This window comes from Candoia aspera, chromosome 3 (assembly GCF_035149785.1).
Source record: "Candoia aspera isolate rCanAsp1 chromosome 3, rCanAsp1.hap2, whole genome shotgun sequence".
NCBI lineage: Eukaryota > Metazoa > Chordata > Lepidosauria > Squamata > Boidae > Candoia > Candoia aspera.
Genome location: NC_086155.1, coordinates 89,134,539 through 89,156,495, shown reverse-complemented (window position 1 = coordinate 89,156,495; position 21,957 = coordinate 89,134,539). Strand labels below are relative to the sequence as shown.

The following is a 21,957-nucleotide window of genomic DNA, read 5'->3' as shown; positions in this document are numbered from 1 at the left end:
ACAGTTTTTGTAGAACACAACACCTTCTTTCATAAAAGTCACCTTTCATTACATGAAAGTATCTACAGCTATTTCAGGCAAGAACCAAGAGATGAAGTGAATCTTTAATACAAATAAGTACCCAATACCATACATATCCTATGGCCAATCCTTGGGTACTTATTCCTGCAGAAAACAGAAGTTCAGCTCACTGAATTAACTGTTTTAATAACTGGTTATTGGCCCTGTTTCTCTCTTAGGCAATAACCAGCATTTTGCTGGAGAGGCAAAATACAAGGTAATGCTGCCCTTTTGAGCTATAAATCAAAGCTCACTGGATTGATAATAACATCTTCAATGCTGGTGATGGACTAGCATCATCCACTGCAGTACAGAATGACAGAATAGTTTAGAATGTCCTCAAGGCGGACAGCCACATCTAGCCCACAAAACTCTTGTCTACCCTCCCCAAAGCCCTTCTAAAAGTTCTTATTGAGCAGTAATTTTTAGCACGATCAAATTCTTAAATACATATGGAGTAATCCTATTAACTGGGTTTAGTTCATGAATTTAAAAGTGAATTCAATCATATCCAAGTTGGGTTTTTTTTCCCCTGATTTTGCCCACATCTTTATCCAAACCCTGTTTACTATTTGGAGTGCAGACCCAGGCTTGCCACTCAACAGCCCAGTGTGGCCCTCAGCACAAAAAAAAAATTGTGCACCCTGACTTAAGGACTGTAAGACAGGTACATTAGACAGAGTTCATCTCTCACTGCTGCTTCCCTGCTTCTGGCAGCTGCCTCACCATACCAAGTGATAGGGCCAGATATACAATTTTTCTATCAGTAATGGTGGTTTTTGATCTTTGTAGCCCATATCCTTCTGCATTTCAGGGGCAACCATGAGGAAAGCAAAAATGTAAAGATGGCAGGCACATGAAAAAGGGGTGGTCCTTCCATCACACGGTCACAACCTCCATCTGCTTTAGCCATTCCATTTCTCTCTGAATATTTGAATGCCAAGTGAGGAACTTCTCTCTCCCTCCCCCCACCCTCCCAAAAAACCATGACTTCTTCTACGTTTTATTTTAGGTCCATACTCTTTTGCCTCAACAGGAGTTTTACATAAAATAAAGTTAAGGGTAAAATTGGGCATAATACAGGAGATATTTTGCTAGTTTTATCCAATCACATATTATAGTTTTGCTCTTTGGGGCGTATCTCAGAGTCACCACAGCATCTATCCTAAGCAGGAATGTTCAAGTACTCCTCAAATCATTAGCACGAACCCATTCACAGTGCTTAGTTGCTGTTTTCTTATCTTCTATTCTGTGCTTCTGACATATCTTATTGTGAAAACCCCATCCAATTCCCATTCCCTTAAAATTTAACTATAACAACAATGCAGCAGTGCTGTTTTAATTATAACCACTATTCCTAAAATCCTGAGATGGATGTTAATAATGATAAAAGAATCTCATTCAATAATCCCAAGGCAGTTCTTCGAATGAATGCTAATCTTGCACCCATAAAATTAGTACTGCAAATAGTGTCATCGACAGATCTAAAAGCATTGGGACTGGGGTTCATAACACACCCATTCCCTAGCAACTCAATTCCAAATACAGTTTCAGAAAGAACAGCAGCAGCTGAAGCTGACAACAATTAGTTACACCAAGCCAAAACAGAACAGTGTGAATATTCCTGAAGAACTTTTCAAAAACAGTTTCACTGGCAAAATGATTGATAAAACTCATTAAATGCAGGTTTATAATGTCAGCACCCACCCCCCCTCCCAAATTGTAAAGTACCAGCAAAATAGCTATGGAATAATTTGAGGACTACTTTGAATGGCAGTTGAGAAGAAGTGGGAATTAATCTAGAAAATGGAAAAATCTAAATACTGTATTAGTAAAACCAAATTACGTGCATGACTGCAAAGCTTTTTCTCATTGAAATAGTCTTGTGAGCAGTTTTAAAGATGCAATTCTTCTATCGTTGTCTTATTTTGATAGAATGACAATTGTAACCTAGTTCAAGAATAAATACTGGCATAAGTAATCAGTCATGCAAGAAAAGTCATAGTAATATAACACAAATATATGGATAAGTGCCAATTATTAAGCAGACAAAATGCTCTCTTTCCGATCAGGCAAGTTGTTCTTAAAAAGTGCTTTGGATCTTTAAAAAAATTATAGTAATGGAAAAGGCTTGACTTAAAAGAAAGTGATTTATTTTAAGAAGGATAAAAACTGAATACTTGATATGTTCTACTCCAAGCTTGAAGCCATTTATTCTAAGCTTCCTAAATGTCTCACAGGACAGTTATCATAGTTTTCATACCAAGATCAATAAAAAAACCTAAGAGTAGATTTGAAAATAAGCCTAAAAGGATCTTATTAAGGAATTTAGAGGACATGACACTTTTTACACTTCCCTAATACACACTCCACTGCTTTTTCACAGGAATTGAAAGAAAAGATGGATGATCTTCTACCACTGATACCAGTTCTGGAACAGTACAAAACAGATGCCAAGTTAATCACCCAGTTCAAAGAGGAAATTAGAAATCTGTCTTCAGTACTTACTGGAATCCAAGAGGAAATTGGTGCTTATGATTATGAGGAACTACATCAACGAGTGCTCAGTTTGGAAACCAGGCTTCGAGATTGCATGAAAAAATTGAGTAAGTTCACACTTTCATCCACATTGATTTCTTCATGTGTGCATTGCCTGGAATTCTTCCATGCCACCTTGTCCTCTGAATTTATTTTTTATTTATTTATTTGGTTTGTATAGCCACCCATCTCAACAAAGTGACTCTGGGCAGCTCACAGCAATTAAAAACAGCATTGAAAAACAGAAAACAAACCAAAACAAACATACAGACCTGCCAAACCGTCAATAAAAACCAAAATCAGCTGCCAAATCAGTCACTACATTACATTCAATGTAACCACTGAAGACACTTTCCAGCACCACCTGGCCTCCAAGCACAATGACAGAGCCATGTCTTCAGGACCTTCCTAAAGGCCAGTAGGGTCGGGGCCAATCTAAGCTCCAGAGAAATGATGTTCTGAAGAGTGGGTGCCACAGCAGAAAAGGCTCGTTTCCTAAGTCACATCAGATGACACTCCTTCATAGACAGGACCCATAACAATGGTATTCCTTCTGTCTATTAACTTTGTTCTGAAAGCTCTATCCTCTGGCAACCATGAGATTGGCAGTCAGTGAACCATTTCGCTAATCTGAGTTACATTCCATTTGGCCTCTATAAGTATATGTCAAATTATGTGGGCTTTCCCTAAATCGTAGTTTTTTAGTGGCTATGTGAGCAGCTATAGCTAACACTGGATCTAGCAAATCTAGTTAGAGTTATCTCTTGTGACCCATATCAATTAAGCAATAGACCTACAGGGGTATTTTGGAAACTGAATACTATTGCAGTTCGTTGCAGCCTCAGACAATGATGCTTCATAAGCATAAGCTCAAGCAGGAAAGCACAGTCTTTTTCTGAACAAAGAGCTACCCTTGGTGTTTGAATGGCATGCTACAGACATGGTCGAGCCAAAATCTTAATTGGAATGTAATTAAATTTTAATTACCTAAATACAGTTAATGTGATTGCTTCTCATGCATTTAAGAATTTCTCTTTACAATCAGGTTAAAGATTACAGAATCATCAGCAACTTTGGAAGGATCTTGAAGTCACGTCCATGGCCGTTGAGGCCTCTACCACCAAGCTAGAAAGGAGCACTAGATTACTTACAATCTCCGTTTTTCAGATTTTGTTTTATATATTCAAAGATACTGAAGTTGGATTCCAAAGGTCCTTTCAAAATCTGGCAGTTCTGACATCTCTTTCAGATCATGCAAAATATATATTGTAAATACTACAAATTATTATGCTTTGCAAAGGGGATAATTATAGTTCCAACAACTAATTAAGTAGTTTAGTTTTGCATCCTTACAAATGTGAGTGTTCCTTGCGCTTAGAAAATTTGCATGCTGTGCAGACATGTCTAGATATTTGTATCTTTCTGTGCGTATACTTGTCTGTGTGCATGCCTTATATGGGCATATAGACATGTCACAGCAGATACATGTACTCAGTTTTCTCAGAGGTGAATGTCTGCCAGCAGGATGGCACTCATGCCCTACCAGATCTTCCAAGGTACTGGTAGAATATTCCATTGGTTCAGAGAGCCTACTGACCATGAAAGAGAACACATCTGTCTTCAATACAGAAGTCTATGCGACATATCCAAGCTTCACCACCCCCTGTTCCACAAACACATACATGAGATCAGATGGACACATGTAACAGCAGGAGTTGACTTAGTTAACACCATTCTAGCATAGCCCTAAACAAATACATTGCACTTGACATAGTAAACAGCTGGACAATAAATTAAATGGACACTGTGCCAGCAGTTCTTTCCATCCCCACTCCCAACATAACTCCAGGCCAAATTGCCCTTCTGAGAAAACATATTCTAGTCATTTTGTTAACGTATAAACACACAAGATAGATTTAATCAGTGGCAGTTCTCTACAGCACTCTGGATCAGAAATGTTCTGCTCCAAACACACACAGTATGTCATTGTATTGTTGAATGTTTATGTTCATTAGGCAAATAATGGATCGTTTTTCTAATGCCAAACATCTTTAACTATAAGCAAGTATCATTGACTGTTTCCAAATAAGTATGTATCTAGGACAACAGCCTCAGCTACCTTCATTCCCATTGTCCAGCATTACTTCAAAAGAGTGGCTTTTTCCTTATTCCCACAGGGTTGCCCATTTCTGAACACCTGTCATATATGGGTAGAATATATCCAGTATACAAGAGGGTGTAATTGACTTCCATGAATTGTGTTAAATAAGGAGGGGAGAAATTAATGGAGGAAAATATTATTTAAATTATATTCACCAAAATAAGGTAGATGCAAATAATCAATTCCAGAATAACTGGATGGAAAGCAGTTGCACAAAGGGGAACCCACAAACCATCATCCTTCATTTCTGTCAATAAAATCATGAGCAGTGCCTTTAATCAGTCAGAGGAAACAGCAGAGTTAGCCACACTAATCCTTTATAGAGTGCTGAATGGTAGTCTAGTAAACTCTGGGTAGCAATTCAGAAACTTTATACTATAATATTTTCCCCTATCGTGTGTATGAGATTTTCCTGGAGACAAGGTACCAAATTTGAAGTATACTGAATTGGATTTTTGGATTTAGTTATCTTTTCAATAATACATTCTTGACATATCTTTGAAACCAGATATAGACCAAAGATTATGGCTGAAGGGAAAGGAATTATGCATGTGATGTTTTCTTCCAAGTGTCTCCTCTTGTCACTAGAAATACTTAATCACTTGCCATTTCATTGACGAAAAATATGCAGAAGACACTGAGGAAAAAAAGGAGGAAACCTTCATGACATCTATTATGAATAAGGAAACTTCCCCCAAAGGAGTTTGTAGGGTATGAATTATGCAGAATTGATGAAATAAACTGTATGTGATCTAAGGCATGTTCACGTATGAAAAATGCAAGCAGGATTTGTATGTGTGTGTGCAATAGCCAGTGTGCGTAAGCTATTGGAGATGAAACTGTTGCACACAGAAATGGAACCTGGCATCACTGTCTGAGCCTTTGAGAAAATTAAGCATTAAAGTTTGTTCTTCTGATGCTTCTGCTGTGACAATGAGATGGCAGCTCATATCTAGGTAGATCCCACAGGGACTGGAACAGCAGATGGGATCAGTTGCCTCTCTTCTGTATTCTAGCACTGTCTGGGGAAAATGCTCGCAGGACTTTTCCTGCTTCAGCTGGCAAATGAAATACAAATCTGGTACGTGCTCTGAGACTGAGCTGGCACTTAAACTGATCCCAAAGGTCAGATATCGCCCCTGTGAATACCTGCCAACCATCTCCACTGCTGCAGGAAATGTATTTGGCAATCAGGTTCTGTGGGCTGCACTTCACATCCCAAATTATATCCCTAATGGACAGAGGCAGTGGAGACATTTGTCTTACTGACAACCCTTGGCTATAAAAGTAGTGGCGAGAGGTGCTTATTAGTAACAGTAACGGTACATTATCTACGAGTGCCAGAACGCATTCATAGTTTCTAATGTTCGCAGTTCATCTCGGAAGTGACAGAAGGTGATGGTTTTACTGTACATTACTTTACTTCTAGAGGAACCGAGGCACCATTGTCATCCTTAGTGAACAGATCTCTCCTCAACAGCATTTCCACAATATGGTAGTTCAAAAAGGCAGGCTAGTATTTCAGATAAAGGCAAGGTTAATGACTAGCCCAAATTCATTTGGTGAGTTTCTATGGTACAGGTGGTTAGGCCCTGCTAGAGTCTGAAGCTTAATCCATTCATCACAGTCATGACGACTGTGATAAAATTCAAGTAACAAATAATTTGGTGACATATGAGACCGCTCTAGTTTATAGAATCATGGAATTGGAAGAGGCCATTTAGGCACTGAGTCTAGGTTGCCGCACTGAGTCTGGAGATCCAGATTAAAGCACTCCTGACAGATGGATGTCCAGCCTCTGTTTGAGTATGTCCAGGGAAGGGAAACTTATCACCCCTTTGGTAACTGGTTTTGCTGTCTAATATTGCTTGCTGTTAGAAAGAGGTTTTTATTTCCTTAACATTCAACTGCAATGTGTCTTCCTGTAATATAAGACAATTTATTCCATGACCAGAACTCTGAGACAAGGAAAAGAGTCTTCTGTAAGATCCCTTTCAGTATTATCATATCCCCTCTGTCATTTTTTTCTTCAGGCTAAACATAAGCAGTTCCTTTGATTTTTCTTTTTTTTCATGTAAGAGTTTCCAATTCTCTGATCGTCCTTACTGGCCTTCTCTGCACTTTCCCCAAAGTTTTTGAATCCTTTTTCAAATGGGGTGACCAGAACTGGAGACACTATTCAAGGTAGAGTTGGACCAAAATATCCTGGCATTATTGCTTCATATGATTTGGAAACTACACTTCTAGTGATAATTCCTAAATTTTCATGTACTTTTTTAGCTGCCATGCCATACTGCTAACTCATGTTTATTTTATAATTATAAGAAGGAATTGTAATTCCAAGATGCTTTGTTCTTTTTGCAAGCCAGCTATCCTCCATTCTACACCTGTGCATTTGGTTACTTTTTCCTAAGCGAAGAACTTGTATTTGTCCATTAAATTGCATTTGGTTATTTTCAGCCCACTTTTCATTTTGAATTTGTCTCTTTGTCCTCTAGAGTATTAGTATCTCACTCAGTTTTGTGTTATAAACATTTGATAAAGATGTTATAAACATCTGATAAACATTTTCTCCTCCTGTTCATCCAAGTCAGTAATGAAACTGTTGAAGAGCATCAAATCCAGGACAAGTCCCATGACAACTCACTTGATACCTCCAGTTTGTTGATGCATCATCAATAAGGATTGTTTGAGTATGTTTTTATGAACCCACCTAATAGATATGACATCCAGTCCATATTTAACTACCTTGTTAATTAGAATCTTCCCTCAGTTTTCCTTTCTCAAAAATAAATATTCTTGTTTCTTTCAGTCCTTTGTCTATACAGTAGTTGAGAATTGAGTATTTGCCATGATTTAGAAACTCTGTTTCTGTTGATGCAGCCTAAAATTGCTCTTGCCTTTTTTGCCCTGTGAACTCATACTCAGTTTGCAGTTAGCTGGCAGTACAGTATTCATAGAGGTTTTTTACAACTACTATTACCAAATCGGGAATTTGACATCTGTGGATTTGATTCCTGCTTCCTAAACATAGAACTCTGCATTTAGGTTTTGTCAAATTTCAGCCTGTTATTTTCTAACCTAGCACAAATTGTTTCGAATTTTATTTCTGCATTTTAGGGAATTAGCTATCCCTATTTTATGTCATCTCAGATCTACTCAGCATTCCTTGCAACTCTTTATCCAAGTTGTTATAAAAATGTTAAAGACTACAGGGCTGAAGACTGAACCTTGTGATGCCTCCTCACTGATTCTTACCTCCAGTTTGATAAGGAATCATTGATCAGCATTTTTCTAGTATGATTTTTGAGCCAGTTATGTATCCAGTTCATTGCCATACCATCCAGACCACACTTTAATTAACTTCGTAGTCAGAATCTCATGAGATATCTTGTCAAATGCCTTGCTGAAATCAAGATTTATTGATGGGACTGTTTTGGAGATTCAGAGCCTGTTTCTTCTGTGAGACCATGAAAGAGTGTAGAATATCTTATATTCTCTAGTTTCTCGTTATTATTCTCTTCCACTGGGTTTGTTCCTCTGAGTCTTTTCCTTGTGGAGAGTTACTTCTTTTGTCAGGCCCTGTTGACTCCTTTGTTGGTTTAATTAAGCTTATTCCTGTCTTATGTGCTGAACTGTGGCTGCTACAGCCTCTTTCTTTTTTAACCAAACATCAGTACAAACTCAGGCTTGCAAGAAATATATGTCAGAAGGTTTTCAGGCAGGAACACAAACATACCACAATCACTGCAAGCATGTCCACATCCATTCATCAGGTCCTCAGGTTAGCTAAGCACATACTGTCAACTGACCATCTAATAAGGCCATTTAAAGGATTTTCCCTTAGGTTTGCTTTATGGATTTTTTGGTTGGCTTTCTAATGTCATGCTAGTGATCATATTTTTCATACATACATGCACATTGTTCTGTTCCCTTCTGAGATAAGCAACATTATGCAGAGTGCAGAAAGAGAGTTTAAAAAAATACTCTCAGCCAAAGAAATTAAAGGTCTGAGATAAGAAAAAGAGAACAGGAATAGGTCAAACTAGTTTAAACTAACATTCTTAACTTATTCAGTTTATCTTCATGTATTTGATTTGCAATTTAATTTTCATTCATTTTATGTAACCAACCCACTTCAGCATACCCCCTTCATACAGGTTCTTTATTTTTGTACTGAGTCCACGTTTGCTCAGCACCCATTCATTGTGAACATATTTCTTCTTGTTTTGCAACACACACTTTTTCAATATCCCATTCCCACTGCATTCAACTAGCTTCTCTATTTCTTTGGACATACCCAGCTCTTATTTCCATAACAAAGTGAGCAGAAGCACGCTTTTTTAGACAATCATTCCTTGCAGCAGACCACATAACTACCATACATTTCTATCCACATTTGGATTTCTTAAAATTACTCCTTCCATTTTTTGCATTTTCAGTTAATATTCCACCAAAGTATGCAAATTCTTCTATTTGCTCTAGTTTTTTTACCATTTAAATATAACTTGCAATGGTTTGCTGTATTTTCCTGTCAAACACAACTACCTTGGTCTTTGATATAACGCTTTTCAGAACCATGCTCCTTGTTGTATCTGTCTGTCTAGCATTTGCTGCAAATCATTTGAGTTCTCAGACAACAGCAAGGCATCATCTACATGTGCACGTACATTCACATCCCCAGTCAACAGACTTCCAATGTCACTACAATATTTTTAAATTCATTTTCCCATAAATATGTTAAACAACCAAGGGGACAACATATGTCTTTGCTTACTCCATGCTCAATTCTGAACCATTCATTAAGTATTCCATTGGTTTTCACATGTTTTACTTCTTCCACAACAGCTTGTATCACATTCAGCAACCTACTTTCAACTCCATGCAAAACATTACGTAATTTAAACCTATTCACTTTATCATGTTCTTTCTCTAAATCAGGAAACAAGCAGTAAGCTTTATTTCCTACATTCATGCATTCCTCAGTCACCTGTAGAGGGCAAAACTGGTCTCTCATGTTACCACAAACATTCCTTATATATTTATTCCATAAATGCATTAAATAACCATGGGGGCTACAAACATCCTTGTCTTACTCCTTGCTCAATGTTGGACCATGTACTGAGCATTTCATTTGTTCTCACACATGCTTTTTATATATATACTGTATCACTCTCATTGCATTCAACAACCAATCCAGAATATTTGTGCAAAACATTCCATATTGTAATGACTGTATTACTCAATCTGCCATTAAATTCACTTCATACGTGATTTTAGTAGAAATCTCTTTAATGGAGAGTAGTACACAGAACAGTGAAAAAGTTGCAAATAAAAGTTCCTGCATTTTCCCCGAGTTAAATGACCCAATGAGTACAAGCCCCCTCCCTCTCTCAGGCATGCAGCCCCCCCTCTTCCTGCCAGTCAGCTCAACTCCACGCAGATGTCTCCAACGGCTCAGTCAATTGACCTAGGATACCAGAGATAGTCCAAACAAGGTGTTTTCACACTCCTGCCATGTTCACCCTCCCAACCCGCAAGTCCCAACATGTGTTAAGTCCATTCATGCATGCGAGTCCAATCAGATGTTCTAGGAACTTTTGATCGGGGAGCATGACACATATTTCCAGTCTATTCACTTTGTGATATGTGGTCCATAAATCAACACACACAATAAACATTTGTTTTTTTTTAGATATTAGGGTTTTTAGGGCACTTAGGAGTAAAGGAGGAAAAATATTGCTGTGTACCTGGTTTCCAACCTTGATTAGGCCTCATGTAACTGCACTAGGCCAAGATTGTGCTACTTTGGGGGACTGAGGCCACAGTGGAGCTTTCAGTGGTATGTAGAAGTCCAGTAAGTAGGTTGAACTTGGGCAAAGAAGTAGGTGGGACTAGGAGTTGCACTACATTTGATGCAAAATCAATATAATTTAAAAGATGCTCCTATTGTTGATCCTCATATGTTTACTTATTCTCCTTTCCAAATTAAAATGACAAGTGTGTGGCACCTTTTGGATTTGGGATTGAACTCCACATTTTTGGGGAGGATGCATGCAGTTGTGGGACTAGGCTTAGGCACCCCAGTGCTGAGCCCAGGAGAGATGACCAACATGTAAATATATTATCTAATCAGGACTTCATTTTGAGCACAGATGAAAAATAGGAAAGCAGAATCATTGGATTTAGAGCTACATTTCTGTTTCAAAGCTTAAAAACTGAACTAGGAATGGTGGCCTTTATTCTGTGGTCATCCCAGTCATTCCCATACTTTCAAGCTCACTTGTTATCCAATGTGTCTTCTTAATTAACTCCTCAGAACCTATAGCTGAAACTAGACATTCTGGGAGTGGAGTTAATGCCAAAGTTAATGGCTCACTCTGGTCTCTTCCTCTGCCTACCCCCACCTCATTTGGCACCTCAAAGGGCAAGGATATAAGGCCAACATGCTGGAGGTTTGCCTGTCCCTGCACTGCTTCACTGGCTGCCATTTGAAGGGAAACTTTTAGAGCAAACCCATCACAGAACTCATTTTGCAGTAGTACTCATTTCTGGAAAGGGAGGAGAAGATGCACGCAGTCCCATGACATTTGATCCTGCCTGTATCATTTTTAATCTTTAAGGTTTGTTTAGTACCAACTTATTTCCACCCTATTCATTTGGTCTGGCAATGAATGGAATGTCTTAAGGCATCTGATTAGAGTATTTCTCTCATTGTAAGTAAATGAAAATGGCTGATCTGATATAGTAGGTTCGTTACCAGTAACTGAAGTATAGGAAATGAAGCTACAATTTGGTCAGTGCAATCAAATTAAACCCACTATCCTGTTTGTCTCCATCCTGGCCTCCTTAGTTCTATACTAAAGCACTAAAACTAATTTGTATTTCTTACATTTTTGTCAGCATTTTTATTCCACTGCAAATCTCCTTCACTACCCCAAAATTTTTCTGAAGTTTCCATCTTCTCATCTAGAAAGTTGTTGGCACTAATTTTTTTTCATTAGAATCCCGGTAACATTTATTTATTAATTTATTTGGTTGGTCGGTTGGTTGGTTGGTTGATTTATAGCCGCCTTCTGCCTAGAAGCTGTAGGTTATATATAGAGCACTTCCTTCTCTGAATTGATTTTCAGTCCAACAACCTGTGGGGTTAGATTGAGTTGGAAGTTAGTGAATAGCCCAAGTCACCTCATGAGTTTCCACGGCTGAGGGTAGACTCAGACCTGGGTCCTTGGCCTAGTCCAGTACCATAAACACTTTACGGTCTCTCAGTTAAAACCAAGTAAAGTTTTTTTTCAGAATGTTTTTTTTAAAGAAGAAGAATGTTCCCTGCAAAAGAAAAACATAAATACATTATTATGAAAGCTTTGTGTCTGAGATAGTACCATTTTGTGAGACAAGGTCTACCTCATATATCAGCTTCTACATGTATATAACCACAAAGTGGACAATACTAGTATTATATGTGAAGTTATTCTTGCTATAAATTGATGTGTGGCATGTCTACCTGTCAGAGGAAATAAACCTTCAACTTACCCCCCCCCAAAAGGTACCATCCTGTGCTCCATTGCTATTGATATTCTTAGATTTCCTGGATTGAGGTTTCATAAAAGATCCTGTGAATAAATAAACATGTTAAATGTTGAGGTATACGCAAATGAAAAATAATTGCAACCTGTACTTTGTTCAGAAAATGTGCAGCAAGTTACCAGGAATGCAATATCCAAGAGCAGGCCTTTGCCTCTAGGAATCAAAAATCAGTCTGTTTCAGGACTATGCCACGTGTATGAATTTTGTTTATGAGTCCATTGTCTCCTGATTTCATTTTCGTCTGCAGTTTAAAAGCAGTACATCTGTATCAAGATATTCATTGGAAAACTAGTTTAAATGCATTTTAAACAATGTATTTTTAACAATCTTATCTAAATATATACGTGTCTAAATGCATGTTATTGTTATTGTTATTCATTTGAAACCAGAACATGCAGAAGATTTAAAAACTAGTGGGTAACAAATTCCAATCAGTACATTAGCCCCAGATTAATTCAATATGTATGGAAATTCTTAAAAATCCAATGTGTAATGTAGTCTAAGTAAATATTGTCAGAACTGAGTCCCTGACCTGAACCTAACTGTATTTACTTCCAAGTAAATCCCATTAATCTGGATGTCTTAGTTAGTTTGAATGGAATTTGTCAAATGTGCCGAGTATGTAAGGAAAAAGCAATAATGGAAGCAGAATGGGAGAATATTGTCTTGTTTAATGCCCAACACAGGCAACCTCATGCCAATCCATTACAAGCAGACAAGGTCTTTTCACATCTCAGTAGTCACACATTAGTAGAATTAACAAGAACCATAGCATTCCTTTAAAAGAGGATTCAAAAATCAGATCCCTGAAGTGTATTTAATTTGAGAGGTCTCAGATGACGGTAGAAATCAATACAAGTTTTAATGCTACATTCTGCTCTTATGCTTCTTGTTGTAAGATTTCTACAACTGTAAACCTTGTGTTATATTTTCTTCTACATCCAGAAGGTTTCCTATATTTCTGATCTGGATAACTCTATTTTCCAGCTATTGACCTAGAGGTTATTTTGCTTTGCGCTGCGGGTTAAACCGCTGAGCTGCTGAGCTTGCCTATCCGAAGGTCAGGAGTTCGAATCCGCGTGACGGGGTGAGCTCCCATTGCTAGTCCCAGCTCCTGCCAACTTAGCAGTTCGAAAACATGCAATTGTGAGTAGATTAATAGGTACCACTTCGGTGGGCAGGTAACGGCGTTCCGTTTAGACCACGGAAGTGTCTACGGACAAACGCCGGCTCTTCGGCTTAGAAACGGAGATGAGCACCACCCCCTAGAGTCAGACACGACTGGACTTAATGTCAAGGGAAACCTTTACCTTTACTATAGTTCTCTTACAAGTGACAGACATTAAGACTGCAAAACAATGGCTGCAGAATTGGGATGCAGTAATAAATATACAACAATGGGAATGTCAGTGGAAGGAGGACATTAAATTTACTCTGAATATTATGCTAACGAAAAATTAGTATCAGATGTTGGTACTGTACTCCAGTTCTCTTTGCTACATTGGAAAATTCATTGTCCAAAAATTGCTGGAAATGTAATGGGTCAGATTAGCTTTCATATTTGGTGGCAAAGTTGTAGAATTTGGAAAATGATTCCTTTAAAATAAAATAAATCTTAGAAGATTAATTCCCATTTCAACCTGTGATATTTTTACTGAATTTTACAAAACTATTCCCTTAGAGGATACTGTATACTGAATTAACTTTGTATATGCTAACTGCTACAAAGATATTATATGCTTTTTACTGGAACAATTATTTGATCCCCTCATTAGGAGAATGGCTAAGTTATGGAATATGCTTCAATGTTTAGAATAATTTCATGTCTTGAAAGTAAATCTGCTATAGAATCCAGTTCAAATTGGAAACCGTTCCTCCACTACAACTTAATTCATGGATTTGTACCTCATCCAAAATTTGCATAGCATCCATACAGTATTTCAATTTTACAGGAAATCTAAATTAGAACAGACTTTTAGTAAGATGGATTGAATTTACTGTAGCACATCATCTTGCTTGGTGATTTATACTGTGTTGACCCTGGCTCTTGATACTCATATTTAGCTTAATAGCCATTTTTAATGTTTTAAAATGAAATAATATATTCAATTATTCATAATTAACTAATGGTATACTGGAAAACTATAATCTCAATATTTTGAAATTCCGTTTATTCATTTGTATTTTTTTCTTTATCTTTTTTTCTTGAGTCTTTTTATGTGTATTTATAGATCTTCTTTAAAATGTCTAATTAAAGAAAAAGATGGAGGGAAAAAAAAGATTGCTATACAAGCCTTCCACTTAGAGAACCCATGCACTCAGGTGCGGTAAAGCCATACAAGAGCATAGACCTACATTTTATTTTCTTTAAAATATTTATATCCTGTATAAATAAGGATCCTCAAGGTTTCTATCAGCAAGGTAAAACCATTATACATGATTAAGCTGCAATAAACAAGGCAACACATTCCCAGGTTTCAGCATAATAGCAAAAGTCCAGCAGCCCTTGTACAGCCAGATATCTAGCAAAGCATCACTCCAGGGGCATCCTGAAAAAGCAGCATTTTACTTGCATTAGGCTGCCTAAAACCAAGCAGAAGGAGCAAATATCTTTAAAGTAGGTAGGAGCAGCCTTTGGTTTGACAGCTAAATTCAACACTGAAAAGGCAAAAGGTCCGAGAGAGGAGGGCAGCATCCCCAAATGGACAGGGTTATGTGATCAGGGGCATTGCAGGGGGGAGTCAAAATATACAAGATGGCAGCTGCAATTGTATGATCAAAGCTCCCCTCTTTTCTTTTTTTTAGGATTTTTTATCCCACCTTTATTATTTTTATAAATAACTCAAGGCGGGGAACATACCTGATATTCCTTCCTCCTCCTCTTTTCCCCACAACAACAATCCTGTGAGGCGAGTTGGGCTGAGTGTGTGTGACTGGCCCAAGGTCACCCGGCCGGCTTTCATGCCTAAGGCAGGACTAGAACTCACACTCTCCTGGTTTCTAGCCCAGCACCTTAACCACTAGACCAAACTGGCTCCCATTCATTCATTCATATATATACATACATACATCCACAGACACACATACATATATACATATACACATACACATACACCTATCTTCCATCCCCCCCACCCCTTGCCCCTTTGTATAACGTGGAGGCAGAGCAGCAGAGGGTTTTAGGTATTTTCCCTGGATCTTTGTGATGGGAGGCTTAATTTTAAAACAACCTAGTTTTTTGTAGGGTTTACATTATAGTTTTGTGAGTGTTTCCTGTTTTAAAATGGCAGAAAACTACCTGATTGTTTAGAGTTTACTGTAGTTGGATGGCAGGGGTGATCCAGAGACCAGAGGTTACCTCTATGTTCTTTACAGGGTGGGATATTTTGCTGCCTCTCCCCTCCGTGTTCAAATAAACAGTTCTTTGCCCCCCTAAAGAAGCTGAGCGGACTGTTTGTTGCTTTGAATGGGGCAAAATGTGAGTGGAGGGTCACTTAAAAAAAACCTGATTTCTTATTCCACCCCCACTTCTACCAGGCAGATGGACAGTCAGCTTATGTCATGATTTGCTTTTATTTTTCAGCCTGCGGCAGATTGATGAAAATCACTGGTCCTATTACAGTCAAGACATCTGGAAGCCGGTTTGGAGCTTGGATGACAGATCCATTAGCATCTGAGAAAAATAACAGAGTAGGTGGCTTATATTCTTTCTTGCTGGGAGCCACGCAGGAATTCTTCTAGCTGATTTATGAGCACTGAAATTCTAAATAGAATGAATGGCAGTATGAAAATGTTTTAAATAAACAGGTAAATAAGCTTGTCTTATACTTTAATGTCTGCTGTACTTAGAGTTTATTCTGACTAGCGATGATTCCCCAAAGGCTCAGGCAAAGCTATTTCCTAACACTCGTTACAGAGATCCATTTGACTGGAGATGAACTAGGACCATCTACATGCAAAGCATGCTTTGTACATCTAATCTAGTTTTTCTTACCAGTACAGTCTGATTGCCAGATAGAAATAAAGCTTTTCGGTATCTTTAAGTCTAGCAAATGGGGTACAGTTTTCACATCCATATTCATCATGCAGAATGAGAATGAGAATGAGAATGGAAATCTTGATTGAGGAGGACAGATGAGACTGGCTCCTTATTTTGACTAGTTTGGCATGGATTCTAATCAAATTCAGAAGTAGGATCTACAAGAAAATATATTCTCACCTTCTAATCGGAGTGCTCCTGTTCAGTAGAACAGCCAGTCATGACCTCCTCCAGGATACATAATGAATTCAGTCACACAGTCCATTTCTCCTTCCTGGCTCTTCACTTTTCTGTTCCAGCTGACATTCATTGACTTCTGGTGATGCTCAGTCCTTGCTACCTCCTTTTTAGCAAGGAGAACTACCTTGTTTGTTTGTTTTACTGCTATAAACCTAGAACTCCCTCAAATCTTTTGAGGTCTCCTATATATTTCCCAGGGCCCCATTTTGGTTCCACTTCTTTTGGCATTCAGCACCCACTTCACTATGGAAGGGAGTGATTCTTCCTTTTCACATGAATAGTGCTGTGCCTACCATTATCTCCACTGAATGGCTTGTTCTCATGTAAGGTATATTCTTGTTTTGTTTACATAACACAGAGAGAGAAATTTATAACTTTCATATTGTTTAAACAGGAGGGCAGGGTTTACTGCAAAATGAGTCAATCTGAAGATAATAAAGTTGTGTCTACACAACGTTGTAACATTAAAATCCTGAGTCTTCCACATTGTTCTCTTATTTATGAAAGGACAAATCTAGAGAACTCTTTTTTGCATCCATCCTTGAACACGGCCTGATAACATTTGGCTTTCTTTTGCTACTGGAAGTAAGTCAGATTATGGGTGGTGGGGAGATAAGTAATATATGTATTTAAAATAGTGTATTGATTTGATCTTCCAAAGTTCAAAGCAGATTCTTTCTTCTTACTTTCAGGTCTGGTATATGGACAGTTACACCGCCAACAAAATTGTCCGTGAATACAAATCCCTAGCAGATTTTGTCAGCGGTGCAGAGTCCAGGACATACAATCTTCCTTTCAGATGGGCAGGAACTAATCATGTAGTCTACAATGGGTCTCTCTATTTCAACAAATATCAGAGCAACATCATCATCAAGTACAGTTTTGATACTGGGCAGGTGCTTGCTCAGCGTAGCCTGGAGTCTGCCGGTTTTCAAAATGTCTACCCCTACACCTGGGGTGGCTTCTCAGATATTGATCTGATGGCCGATGAGATAGGTTTGTGGGCTGTCTACGCAACTAATCAGAATGCAGGCAACATTGTCATCAGTCAGCTGAATCAGGATACATTAGAAGTGATGAAAACCTGGAGTACCGGGTACCCCAAGAGAAGTGCTGGGGAGTCTTTCATGATCTGTGGCACCTTGTACGTCACCAATTCTCACTTAACCGGAGCCAAGGTCTACTATTCATACTCAACAAAAACCTCCACGTATGAATATACAGACATCCCTTTTCACAATCAATATTTCCATATATCAATGCTTGACTACAATGCCAGAGATAGAGCTCTCTATGCCTGGAATAATGGACACCAAGTCCTATTCAACGTCACTCTTTTCCACATTATTAAAACAGAGGATGACACATAGGTGTCACCATGACTTTTTGGCCACCAGAAAGCAGTGTCATTGTGCCGAACTCAAAAGCATCCTGCTGGGTTTCTTTTAATTTTTTTTTCCCCAGTAAAAATTAATGGAGGAGGATTTTTTCTACAATATAAAGTATTCCAGACATGGCAACGTCTTTCTTTTAAAACAACCTAGTTCATAATACAGGTATCTTTCTGAACAGTATACAAGGCCTGCCATGACTTTGTCATGGAAAGCACTAAAAGCTTATTTCAGTGGGTAAAGACATTGTTTTAACAAAAACAAAATTAATGATCTGCCTTATATTAGAATCAGAGACTAATGGTGGTGTAAAACTGCATGAATGTCTTTTTCTACCATCATCATTTAAAAAAAAAAAATTGTTCAACATTAAAATCTATTTGGGCAATCATCTAAGGGAAAATTCAGAAGAATTTTTTGGGGCAAGGGTGTGAATTTTTAAAAGCACTGTTCCAAAATTAATCAGTTACAGATTGGATTTCTTTAAGGGTAGAAAGAGTAAAAATCCCATTGGCTATTACACAATTTCAGATGCGGTGCTGTACAGTCTGTTTTTAATCTCTTGCAAGCAGTTTCTCAATGATCTGTATTTATACCATTGTGTCCACCATTGTGTACCTGTATCTCTTCACTTATGTGAAAGTTATTTTTTATAAAATATAATTGAAATTTAATCATAAAACCTGATTATGGCCATTTTTTAATGACGTGGTTCGGAGAACGCTACATTCAGTCTTCACTTAAAGAATCAAACACTTTCGTTGTTCCTTGTGTTGATTTTGGTCCTAGCCTTTTTGCAAGCTGACTTGACTTTTAAGAACTGATTATCAGGATTTCTTGCCTATATGTCAACAATATTTGTGCCCAAACTTGAGTTCCCATCATCAGCTGCTATGAAAGCCTTTCTAAATGCTGGGCTAGGTTGGAATATTTAGTTTTATAACTGATTCAGACAGGATGTTGCTTGAGTTCACCCAGTGCCACCCAAGAGCTTCTCTGAGTAGTGTTTCATCTAAAAATGTCCACTACAGATGTTATAAATGGATGTTGACATGCCAGCATCTCAGTATATGGCACCACCTTTTAAAAACGTGGCACCAACTTGAGTGAAATCCATATTGCTTTATTTGATAGAATTTTTCAGTGGAACATAACAGCAGGATGTTTCTGGAAGAGAAATGGGCCATCTCCCAGCCATGGGAAAAGTGGTATGGCTGGCTCCAATTTTGCATCTTGCAGTTTAGGAGGAATTATAGACTGCATGGATTTGGAGAACCCAAGATTTATGGCCCAGCAAAAACAAACTTAGAACTTGTACATAGCTACTTATCTTCTTGATCTGCCTGGGGAGGAGACAAGAAGGTGAGGATTAGCAAGTGCATGCCAAAATACTGCTTCAGTAAGCAACGTCCATCACTAGGTGTTAGCAGGTTCCTTTCTCAGCTTGCCCAATTGTGCTTTCTCCTCCTTGTGGCTCTGAGTCTTCACTCCAGAAAATACTGGTTTCTATTCCATCACCAGTACTGAGGACAGAAGGCAAACAACTAATTTCATTGAGTGATCAAGAGAGATCTGCAGAGGAAGAGGACTGACATTGTAACTACCTGAAATAGCGAGGAAACAAATAAAAAGCTCAGAGTAGAGATTTCTTATATTGGTATTAGTTATATTCTGTCATTTCAGCCCAGATCTAGATGGGTTGGCCTAGAAAAATGGTAAATATAGTAGGTTTGACTTACTCCTGTGCCAAATCTGTGGAGCTTCTCCACAGTTGTGGAGCAATACATCACCTATGAACACCAAGAACCCTTCTCATGACACCTTCCAAGCTTCCTGCCCTATGTTGTTTATTTTGGGGTGGGAATGGTTTTCTGTTCTGTTTTGTTTTAATTTAATTTAAAATGCATTAAATGGGAAGCACCATGCTGCAAAGCATTGTATTAGCCTAAGAATACCCCTGGGCCCCTTACAGATTCCAAAGACATTCTTAGAAAATAAAAATAATGGATGGTAGCTGCATTCCAGTGTTTGGTTTGGAAATGTGTCCATCTGCCACATTTGTCATATGGTGAAAAAAGCATATTTTGATGAGCACGCAGCAGGCATTTTGAGAGAATGCACATAACTTCTCCTCAGAACCTCAAATGGTGCTACCAGCTTTTCCAAAACCTGCCTATCATTTTTCCTCCCAGACAAGTGCTTTCTAACCAATATCGCTTCTGAAATGTCTGTTACATTTTTGCAACTGAGACTAAAACATCTCAGGTTTATTTAAAAGTTTGAAACCTCTCCTAGAGAGCCTACAGATTTCAGATATACAACCTTTGGACACTACATGGACAAGAGTCCGTTTATGTCCATTTATTTATCCATGGCTCATTTCAAAAGGATATAACAGTGCTGGCATTAAATTATAGTAACAATCCCAACTGCCATCATAATTTCTACCTCCTTTCTTTGCATGTGCACTTTTCTTTCTTTTTTCCCTCTCAGATTTTTACTTCTCTGCACATTTCTTTGTATCGTTATTTTCAACATTTCAAGCTGTGTTTTGTACGCAGGCAGTTGTTTACTGCTAAGGGCCTTTCAAAATATGTCAGAGATTCTTCAGTAGATGTTAAAGTATTTATTTATTTATTTAGTAGATTTATATAAAGTCACGTGACTCTGGGCAGCAAACAAAGTTTTAAACGAACAGTACAACAAATAATAAAAAATAATAAAAAGCATTAAATACATTAAAAGCACAAAAACCATTAAAACCATAAAATATAATTTGTGGAAGAGCACAGTCAATCTCCCTAACAATATGGAACCTTACTGATTCCATACACACATTCCATATCTATTTTATCTAATCTAATCTGTCTGTCTATCTGGACTATGATAAATGGACCATTCCATACTGAAGGACCTCAATCTGATATCCTTTGTATTTGTTTAATAGTCTACAATTGGAGCTCAAGATAGTAGTTTCCAAGATGTCTTGGGATGATGCAACCATGACAATGGTGCGTGGTCTTATGAAACATATTGTCATTATTCCTTTGAACAGTACTTGGAGGGCAACATCAAATAAAAGTTTTCTTTGTCTTAGTGAAATCTTTGCATACATTCAATTATCAGACAGTATAATGAAGAGCAAAAAAAAAAAAAAGGTTCTAAACCAGCCAGAAATCCTAGCTTGGCATACTAGGGGCCTAGTGGTACACAATGTTGTCCATGTCCTTACAGTAATGAATTGCCCTAACGCACTGCTGATTTCAGTCTTTATCTGTTTAATATACTAACAGAAGAAATCTGAATAAAAAGGTATCACGTTATTGTAAAGAGATGGAAACCACAAACTGCTTCATGTAACATGAAATATAGATAAGAAAGAAAATAGAGATGGTGATCCTGTGTTGCTGAATTCCAACTCTGTTGGCCATGCTAGCTGGGGCTGCTGGGAGTTGTAGTTCAACTACATAAGGAGGGTCATCTCTCCACAACTATAATAGGTAGCCTGGGACCATGTAAGCTGATGGAGAACCTTCTTGGGCAGCTACCCAAAAGCATAAATGGATGCTTGTCGGTGCAGTGTCCAAAGGTTACATATCTGAAAACTCTGGGCTTTCTATGAGACTATGTTTCAAACATTTAGTAGCATTCTCACTAACGAATGTGTCATATTATTTAAGGTTATATTTAAGCTTCCAAATGGTCACAAAACAAAGAATTTGCCATGAGTTTGAGGGGAGGAGAAGGGATGTCTTTGTCAGTTGTTTCCGACAGCAGGACCTGGTATCCTCCCTATTTCCTTCCTCACCTAGAGTCTTCTTAATGCCAGAGCCAAGAAATCCACACTTTGTTTCAGGTGAAATGCGTATTTTTTTATTCCACTAAACCCCTCCCATCTTTCCACTCTTGATTATATAGCACCCTTAGACCACATTTTA

The 21,957-nt window shown here is 38.0% G+C and overlaps 1 protein-coding gene across 2 annotated transcripts in view; it reads left to right on the top strand.

The window, feature by feature from the left end:
* OLFM3 (olfactomedin 3) overlaps positions 1 to 18,635 on the top strand; it is a 167,180-nt gene extending 148,545 nt beyond the window's left edge. For both annotated transcript variants that reach the window (XM_063298344.1, XM_063298343.1), the window contains exons 4-6: positions 2,447 to 2,666; positions 15,933 to 16,039; positions 17,321 to 18,635. In XM_063298344.1, coding sequence (XP_063154414.1) covers positions 2,447 to 2,666; positions 15,933 to 16,039; positions 17,321 to 17,998 — 1,005 coding nt within the window. In that variant the 3' untranslated portion in view covers positions 17,999 to 18,635. The remainder of the gene's footprint in view (positions 1 to 2,446; positions 2,667 to 15,932; positions 16,040 to 17,320) is intronic.
* The last annotated feature ends 3,322 nt before the right edge of the window (positions 18,636 to 21,957 follow it).